This window comes from Montipora foliosa, chromosome 3 (assembly GCF_036669935.1).
Source record: "Montipora foliosa isolate CH-2021 chromosome 3, ASM3666993v2, whole genome shotgun sequence".
Classification (NCBI taxonomy): domain Eukaryota; kingdom Metazoa; phylum Cnidaria; class Anthozoa; order Scleractinia; family Acroporidae; genus Montipora; species Montipora foliosa.
The window spans coordinates 1,119,468-1,129,434 of record NC_090871.1 but is presented as its reverse complement, the minus strand read 5'-3'; the positions used below and the strand labels follow the sequence as shown (position 1 = coordinate 1,129,434).

Here is a 9,967-nt window from a genome sequence, read left to right as displayed (position 1 = left end):
GAAACATGTTGGCAGAACTTCAACCCATAACTTCGTGGTCTGAAGAATGTTGCACCCAAACATTTTTCATTTTACACTGTAGTGCCTCCACATCATCTGTATGCATGCAATAATTCTTTAGTTATCTCTTTGTACCCCCAAATAGGCAAGTGAGGAATTTTGTGTCCAACAAACTTACATGTTACTTCCCAGTTTTATGACTCTGTCACCTAAGAGCTCAAATGATCCAGGTTTGTCTGAAAGCTGATGTCGACAGCCTGTGACAAAATGACTTGTCCTAGAAATCTGGCCATCCTCATTGAAGTACCTGCATTCAGATAAAGAGAAATTTTTTTCAGATTGAAGGGTCCAAAATCTGATTGCAAGTAATCCGGCACATACATTAAGTAAACTGAAGTGTCTGTGGACATAAAGGGACACCTTGGAAGTAGTGCACTTTCATTAAAATTTGTGATGAATCAGGAAAGTCTTTGCATTCTCTACTAGTCTTGCACAAATCCTGTAATACACCTCTTTTATCCCCCAAAAATTTGCATTTATTTAGCATTGTTTTCAATTTCTCTCAGTTGGGACATCTTCATCACCACGAAAAACTGAAAACAATGATTATGCAAAAGTTTTGGGGGTAAAAGAGGTGTATTGTGGGATTTGTGCAAGTAGACAATTGCCTTCTTGAACAGTGTGCGTCATTGGTGTCTCAGAAGACCTTTGGCCCAGGCACAAGCCCAAGAACCTGGGGATACATGTACCAGTAGCTTTAGAAGTTTTTGACTCCCAGTTGCAACATAGCCTGGGTTTTAATTCTTCACTTAACTGTATACATGTACCGTATGCTGGTTCTCTTTCCTGCTCTGAGAGCTTTTTACCTACCTACCTTTGTCCCTCTCTTCAAAACCCAGAATTCAATTCTGTGATTTTAATTAACGTGATTTTTATATTAATTTTGTAGTGTTCTTAATTGCTCCTTCACTATTTTGATCATTAACAGCTTCATCATTTTCATTATAATTATCTTTACCATTAAAATTAATGTCAAGACATTGGCTACTGACACATGTCAAAACATGGGCTACTGTAAACAGACATTATGTGTAGAAACTGCAGTTGAAGTTTCCTGTCCACTGCAGGTTTACACTTGCACATAGAAGAGTTAACAAATGTTAGCTTTTACTCCAGCAGGACAATTACTCTCTTCAGTATTTCCTATCTTACTCAACACCTCACAGTCATCATCAATATACCATGGACAACAGACGTTGATTATTAAAGTTATAAAAGTAAGGTAATGTTTCATGTGAGCCACTGGGGCTCACATGGCTACACAGCTTATGATCTGGTTTCAAACTGAAGCTACTATCATCATCATCAGGACCATATTGTGTGGAATACTCTTTCACCCAATATGAAATGTATAATCTCTCTCTTAACATTTAAATCTAAATTAAATAACCTATATTTTTCTAAACTCGTCTCATACAGTCCTCCAAGTTAGTATTTTATAACTTAAATTGACTTGCTTCTTTGTAAACATATTCTATCCTATTTATTGCGTCATTTTTATCATATTACAGGGGTTCGGTCTCAATAATTGGGAAGAAAGTTCTGTTCCTCTACCCTGCCACTCCACTTCATTCTTTTCTTTTCTTGTAACTGTGTAATGTAGATTAGTTGTTTTTATTTGTTGAACTGTGGCAAATAAATTAAATTAAAAGAATTCAATAATACTTTAGATCTATAGCTTTCAATGTGATGTGTACATGTGTGATGCGAGTCAAGTAAGATACACAAGCTGAGATATTTACACAGTAACTGTTGTATATATGGGATTATAAACATCAGTCCTCCTCCACTTTCAGACACAACAAAACTGTGCACCAGATGGTTTCTCTTGAAAGCATTGTTGAAGCATTTTGATGTACTTAAGAAGGGGAAACAAATTTGACTGATTCAGTTCAGCATGCACAGTGTTTTTTATTAGAAAGCTGGAGCCAAATCTGAACTTGGACTCAGACTCCACCCAAGTGAAAGTATTTGACATGTGTAACTTTTGCAGCTTCTTTTTAATGTTAATTACCATGCCAACATTGCTGTCATATGTCAGGTAAATTTGCATCCTGTTCAGTTTTCTCAATTATGGAATCATGACTACTCCGAAACAATGAATTTTATCTTTCTCCTTCACTGTTTTCATAATAATATTGTATTATTCTAAAAGCACAACGTCAGAGCTCCAGCCTACATAATAATTTATGTTATTTGCCGTCTGGGAGGTCCGTATTGGGAAAAACTGTGCCATAGGTCTCAAGTATGCGGCTTCAGACCATACTTGAGACCAAGGGCACAATTTTTCCCAATACGGACCGACCTTGGCCGGCAAAGATCATTTTTATTTCTTTTATGGGATGCTTTGAAAGTGCTGTTATGTGACAGAAATAATATTATTGAATGTTAATGAAAAAGGAGTGCACAGCTTGAAATAAAGTTGAGTAATGAGCTTCAAATGAAAGCAACACACATTCACATTATTTTATTCACACATTCTCATTTACATTTATGTTGTTTACGACACTTTTACTTTTACAAAGAGTTTCAAAAGTTGCTTAAGTTGGGAATTTTGAAACAGTCCATATTTGGGGTCTAGATGGGAAAATTTGGGATGCTGGAGCATGCATGATTAACTAATAAAATTCAAGGATTCTGGACCGCTGAAAAGCTGGAGAAAAAAATAATTTAATATTAACCCTTGGACTCCCGAGCAGGCCTGAACCATATTTTACTTGTCAATGGGGAAGCCCTGGGACTCAATGGGTTAATCACTCACTGAAGAACCCCATTTTAACATTTTGACTCCCAAGCTGGCCTGAACCGGCCATACTTAGTATTTTACTCTGTCTAATGCCAGGTGATTTTACTCATCATTGGGGAACCCCTGGGAGTCAATGGGTTAACAGTGTACATAGACCGAATGCATAAATGGCGGCCAAAAAAATATTCTTTTGTTTATGTGCTAATTAGACTCACTTGCCTCGTTTGCATGTACAAAATACAAAAGAAATGTTGCTTGAGAGTGAGGCTAGTGAGTCTAATTAGCACATAAACAAAAGAATATTTTTTTGGCCGCCATTTATGCATTCGGTCTATACTATTAGTTAAACTTTTGTCCAAAACCAGCAAACAATCTTGTAACTTACCTGATAGCTCCAGGGACCTCACTATCCCATGGCACCACACCATCAGTTGTTAAAACAAATTTTCCATTAGCACTTTGAACTTTGTCCTTAAGAAATATTGAAACCTGAAAGATGTGGACCAGAGAGATTTTACAAAAACCTACAAGCTATCACAACCAAACAGACACTGTTCTGATTTTAGCTGAAAAACAGATTTTCTTAACAAAGCTTAGATATCAGGGGCACCCTTGTGAACAGATATTATTTTTAATTACTGAAATTACTTGTTCATGCAGTGCCCCTGAGATGTGATCTGACACCCAAAGGTTTCATTTAAATCAGAAAAAAACGTAAAGAGAGATTGAGGCAATGAAAACGTGTTTAAAGAGGTCAGTACTTACCCTAATGTGCATGTCCTGAAAAAATGAAAGAAGTGTCTGACGGATGATCTGAAATTGTCCAACAGTCAAACTGCCATATGTCTGGCTCAGAGAAAACAAACACAAGATAAAAAGTACTTTTTTGTTATGTTATTATTACAGTTTACATGTATTATCTCTCAGACAGTATGTGTGCTGTGATTGGCTGATTTAGTGAGCCATCTTCTACAGTACGACCCACCGTAACTTACAGCACGGGCTTTGAACTTGTTTAGTAAGAGGGCTGTATGTTCCCTTTAGGGTTGGATCTGAGTTCAAGGAAATTTAATTTAACTCTCTCACCCCTGAGGTGGGAGGGGCGGTGGCCTCATGGTTAGTGCGCTCGACTCCGGATCGAGTGGTCCGGGTTCAGGGCCTGGCCGGGGACATTGCGTTGTGTTCTTGGGCAAGACACGTTACTCTCACGGTGCCTCTCTCCACCCAAGTGTATAATTGGGTACCGGCGTAATGCTGGGGGTAACCCTGCGATGGACTAGCATCCCATCCAGGGGGGAGTATAAATACTCCTAGTCCCTTAATGCTACTGAAACTGGAGATAAGCGCCGGCCTGATGGGCCTTCTGGCTCGTAAGCAGCGACTTTACCTTTACTTTTACCCCTGAAAACCAGTGCTCCTTGACAAGACAGTTGTCTGGTGTTAGACGAGGTAAAACCAGTAAGTCAGTAACTCCTCCTGAGATTTTGTGTGCAAAAGTTAAATGCAATTTTTTCAGGGCTGTTGGCTACTGGGTAACAACTGCAGTTGTTACTGTATTACCTGACTCAGAAATGGCATAATTATTATTTTAAATTAGTGACCCTTGATCCCTAAATAGACCAATGTAATGGCCACAGTGTGGACTACCTGAGGTCATTTGTTGTTATTATGCAGTATATAAAACACATGCATGTTAGAAGCACTTTCAGAAAACATTAAAAAAATCCTCATATGTTGTACACTTTATGAGAAGCATCCCTCATTTGTAAGATAATTTTACCTCATAAAGAAGCTTGTAAACATTTTCAACTTGGTTGCTGATGGCTGGATTATCACAAGCAAAACCTCTAATAGCATCCATGTGATTGTAAGTAACTAGAAGGACGTCTGAGGGCCGGAGACATAAAGAAACCTGGCATATTCATGAAATAATATATTTACAATCAGTCTGATTGCTGACTAAAACTGGCAAAGCACAGAGCTATTAAAAACATTCTTGGAATTTAAATTGTTGTTAAACTGTGGCACTTGGTGCCATGATCATATCCCATGTAGGTTGATAATGACCTGGCTAATATTAGGCCATTAGCTCCTGGGAGTGAGATTTTATAGATTTTACTCTGTCTAAGGTCACATGATTTTACTTTCAAGTGGGGAGCAGTCCAGGAGTCAATGGGTTAATGAATTGTTACTTTCTTGATTTTAAACAATTCTGATTCAGTCCTTTTTCAGAAGTTTTAATCCCAACTGCCCAATCTGAGCAAGGGCAAAGACCTTTCAGTAGAATAATAATCTATTTTTTAAAGACCTCTTTAAGTTATGTAATAATTATTATTTTTAACATGCCAATACTGAATATAAAATGATAAGAGGCAGCATTCAGTTTTGAGTGCCATGAAAAATAATACACTTTGCAAATTAAGAGAATTAAGGTACTCATTGACAAATACCAACGATCAAGAAATTAATCTAGCCAGCAAGAGGGTTTACCTGGTACTTAAAAGCCATGGTCATCAAATCATAGAGCTACCGGGAAAAAAAAATTAATAATAAAGGCACATCATTAAACAATGATCACATTTTATGCAATGTAGACTGAAAGCAAAGAAGGACAAATTATATATAGTCGTCTAAAATATAGAAGCCTACAATGTACCTTGTCCATGCTAGCAGAGTTTAATCTCATTATTGATGCATGTGCCAGTCTATCAAATACTGTCCTCATAGCTTTCTTTGAGTAAGTGTCTTGTGGTTTAAAAAGTTCTTCCATGAAACGCTTGTTGAACATTGTCCCAACAATGTCATGCATTACTAAATCAAGACACAAGAAGTCTATTAGGCCTTGAACAACATGATTTAGCAGTAATATATGATGAACCATCAGATATATACTACAAATTGTGCTGTACAATAAATCTTTAACACCAGGCCCCAGTTGTTCAAACGATGGATAGCGCTATCCACCAGATAAATCACTATCCACTGGATAACTCAATCGGTTTTGCTGGTGTTTATCCACTGGATGGTGATTTATCCGGTGGATAGTTCTATCCATCGTTTGAACAACTGGGGCCAGAATATCTAATGTTGGGAACAGTGTTCTGGGTGAAGAAGGTGATAAATTATTTTTAGTTAAGTCAAAGAAATAAGAGATTTGTTCATCTGTGTAACAACTCAAGCATAATAAAAAACAATTATTGGAGTTAACTCTCTGACAGGGACAGCTCTAGGGGTATGTCCATTCTTTGTATACTTTAAGCCATTGACTCCTAGGAGAGAGACGTAATGGATTTTACTCCGACACCAGGCGATATTACTTGTTAATGGGAGGCAGTCTGAAGGAGTCAATGGTTAGGGATTTGTGAGCAAGTGTTTTGTGGGACACTTAACACCATCACACTTGACTACAGATTCTAACACTACCGGAAGATTTCATTACAAAGGCAGGACATTTTGAGATGTCTTTTTAAAGACCTTGACTGTTGTGAGACTAATATCTGAACCTAATGTGTTAGTTAAATGGCAGCTGTCATTGTGTTACTGTCAAACAGCTTTCAATGCTGCTATGTTGCCAGATTACTTGACACAGAGAAAGGGTAAATATTAGTATTGTAAGTAAAAATCGTTATTTATACTCAGTAAAAAGATGTAGCACATGAGGTGCTACATGTAGTTCGACCGAGCTAAATAAAATTAATATAATAAATACACAAGAAATGATCTACATTAAAACTAGGGTTAAAAAATAATAAACATGTATATAATAATTTATATGATTGTATGTATGTACGTACTATAGGCAAGGGTAAACTACATCGATCAGCTTGTTGCTAATCCGCTTTTTAAATGACGCAAGATTAGGTACAGCTCTAATTTTGTCCTCAAGGCTATTCCACAATTTACTTCCTAAATACCTAATAGATTTAAGTCCACAAGTGCTGGTAATTTACATGTAGGTAATTTCAAAATATTTGTGCCATGTAGATTATAATTATTCGGAGAGTCACTCGCTCACTCACTCGCTTGCTAACTATGTTTTGAAGTCTTCGATTATGAAGTCTGGTCTTTTTGGCATTCCTGAAAAAACATTCATACTCGCTCATCTTATCCTGGAATACACTCCTCACAGTCCTCCCCAGGGAAAATAGCTATCCAAGGAAAATATGAATTAGCTTTGATGCACATTAGCTATATCAGGCTCGCGTTAACTCACTTGTCTCACTCTTATTACACTGAAGGAAAACTCAATTACGTTCTATTACTAAGTGACCAAGGAGAACAAAAATGGCTGCTAACTTCAGATAGCATTGGCTAGTTGAGGCGGATAGCGAACGAACAGAAATAGTCAATACCGCTTGTCAAAATGATTTGAATAGGATAAAAATTAAAATAAAATAAAAAGTAACCATTCAGATATCAACGTGACAAGTAGAAAAGTAAAAAAAATACACATCTTTATAAAGTATACGGTAAGCAATTAGGTAAGCACACACTCATACAAATGCAAGATGGTGCAATAAATATAGAATATAAAAAGAAGCTTTTACTTGTCAAGATATTCCAATTTCTCCTGAACTGCAATTGTCAATTTTCTTAGTTTTACAGTCTTGCATTCCAAATTGAAATTTTGATGTCCAGTAAATCCCTTATAGTCCAAGTGCAAAATGTTCGACAACAGAAAACTTCTTAAAATGCAATTAAATCTAAATAGAACCAAACTGTGCATCTCATAACATCGTGTAAATGGATGGATGTTAAAATGATTTATCCACAATAATGATTGTCAGTCAACTTAATGTCCCTTTTCATTGGGTTGAAAATCCTTTAAGCTCAACATTAGGGTTTTCAGTACAAAGGCTACGTGCTAAATGTAAACTTAAGTGTATAATATAATGACCTGCAGCTAATCCAGCAATAACATACAGATGCTACCAGTGTCTCAGATATGATTACACCAAGTTTAATAAAGTTTTAAGGTCATCTTTACAGAACACACTGAAGCTTACACAGAAGAAAATGTTTGTTTGTCATAAATTAAAGCCAGTTACGTCATCTTTTCAGCAATTAAGTAAGAAAGTTGTAGTATAGACTGAAATAAAGATTTGTTGCTAGCTAAAAGTCCGGTCCTTATCTGATAACTCAAACATTTTAACCTGAAAAAGTTTCATTCCTCAGTTTTCTACATCTCGTTGAAGCAAAAGCTGAACAGCACGGCGCACGCAGACTTCGGTAGAATCAACACTTGTGGAGGCCTAATTTAAAGACGACTTCTGTGTGCACCCTGGAGTTTAAGCTGGACTTAAACTCGGTGATCCTTAAGAATACTCAGATATAAGTCTACAAAATGAGAAAACAACTCATACGCTCATGGCATACAACTTTCCTAATGTCCGTCCGTTGAGCAAATACGAAGACACTCAGATCACCAAGCGTTTTCATTTGAGATGGATAGTTTAGCTTAGCAACGGCTTTAGTGCCCACAGAAGATTCAAAGTTCCAGTCACATATCGGCGAATATCTGCCTCCATATTTTAAAATTTCCCAAAACGCTATTATAAACAGTGTACAAGAGCGAAACTATTGTATGTTTTAATAAGGTTAAATTAATATCCTAAATTAAACGCCGCCATCTTAGAGAAACTGACGCCGGCAATCAACTAACCTTTTCTAGCTTTCTCGTCGGGAATTGATTGTGCTCTCAGTCGTTGATCCAAAATATATAACATTTCTCCTCCGAGATTAAGAAATAAAACTGGTAAAGTTCGTAAAGACATCTTTTCTGTCCACGAAATTCGCTACTGGTATCAAGATGGTTCTTCAGCAGTGCAGAAAGGTTATTAATCCGAAAACAAAGAAAAACTAAGGAGGGGTGGGAGAATAATAATTATCAAAAGTTGCCTTTGTGAGCCAGGGTATCACGCTTTTTCCAGACACATTCTCCGAAACATAACCAAAATATGAAATATATTTCGACAAGTTGAAGCAATTTAATCGTTAATTGCACGAGGGCACATTAAAGGACAAAATTACTGAGGGAAGCCCGTTCAGTGCCGTGACAAATGACAATCAACTCGTTCCCATTCGGTTAAACTTCAATTCAATAAATCGTTGCTGTCAACAGAAATTCAGGAAATTGCACTTAAAGTTTATATATGGACAAAAAGTAGTTTAATCTGGGAGAAAGTCACCAAAAGTGCCTTCGTGACTTAAGTTAAAATGCCCTCCGTCTCAGCCAATTAGCATCCAGTAATTTTGCTCCGTATGTGTGATCGAAAGGAGGGCCAACGCGCATGAAGCGGAACGGATTCATCAACTTCTGCTCTGTCAAAAATTACGTATTTTTGCCTTCCTCGACTCGAGTCCTAGTCAAGGAAATGCAATTCTCATGCGCTGTGCGTATATATACAAACTTGTAGGTTGCACTTATCATTAAAGTGAAGTGAAGTGAAGTGAAGTGAAGAAAAAATAACTAAGCGAATTCATCAAATCGGATTTGAAATTCACCTGCTTAGAAAACTGCGTCTTAGCAAGCTCTACGCTAGAACGCGGACACTCTAACCGCTCTACAGGAAACTGGAGTATATTGCTTTTACTCCTAGCGTGAATAAATAAAGGATATGATTAGTGATGATGATGATGACGATCTATGGTGAGCAACGGTGGACGAGAACTGCATCACGCAGTCACATAGCCACGTCAGAATGTTTCTCAATCATTCACTGATTTGTAGATAACTACTGCATACATCACTTTTACAGATTCCAAGGCGAGAATTTGTTTAAGTATACAAAAACTTGAGGACTGAAGAAAGATTGTCCAAGACTTCCAGGAGAGAGCAGTCATTGACTGCATTTGCGACAACCACAGCAGAAATCACATTACGCACAAACTGGACAGCTGGCGGACGTAAAAAAAGTACTTATTTTGACAAAACGATCGGAAATTTTAGGATCTTGGGCCCCTGCTTCTCGGTCGAATAGCGGTCTGGTAATTACCTCCCAGTTAAGCAATAGAAGCGTATAGAAAGCACTATTTACTTGTGTGGTGAATAATAGAATAGCATACTGAGTGCTATCCGGAAGATCATCACAAAAAAAAAAACATACAAATAAAAAAATCTTTCAACGGAAAGAGGGTCTCCAAGTTAGGTTTAACTGAAGC

General features: G+C 37.2%; 1 protein-coding gene across 1 annotated transcript in view; it reads right to left on the bottom strand.

Annotated features, from left to right (window-relative positions):
* Positions 1–8,656, bottom strand: part of LOC137996410 (protein OSCP1-like) — a 17,389-nt gene extending 8,733 nt beyond the window's left edge. The window contains exons 1-7 of the mRNA XM_068841791.1: positions 8,469–8,656; positions 5,463–5,617; positions 5,297–5,332; positions 4,587–4,718; positions 3,572–3,652; positions 3,192–3,295; positions 179–307 (exon numbers count right to left, since the gene is read on the bottom strand). Coding sequence (XP_068697892.1) covers positions 179–307; positions 3,192–3,295; positions 3,572–3,652; positions 4,587–4,718; positions 5,297–5,332; positions 5,463–5,617; positions 8,469–8,580 — 749 coding nt within the window. The 5' untranslated portion in view covers positions 8,581–8,656. The remainder of the gene's footprint in view (positions 1–178; positions 308–3,191; positions 3,296–3,571; positions 3,653–4,586; positions 4,719–5,296; positions 5,333–5,462; positions 5,618–8,468) is intronic.
* Between the last annotated feature and the right edge of the window lie 1,311 nt (positions 8,657–9,967).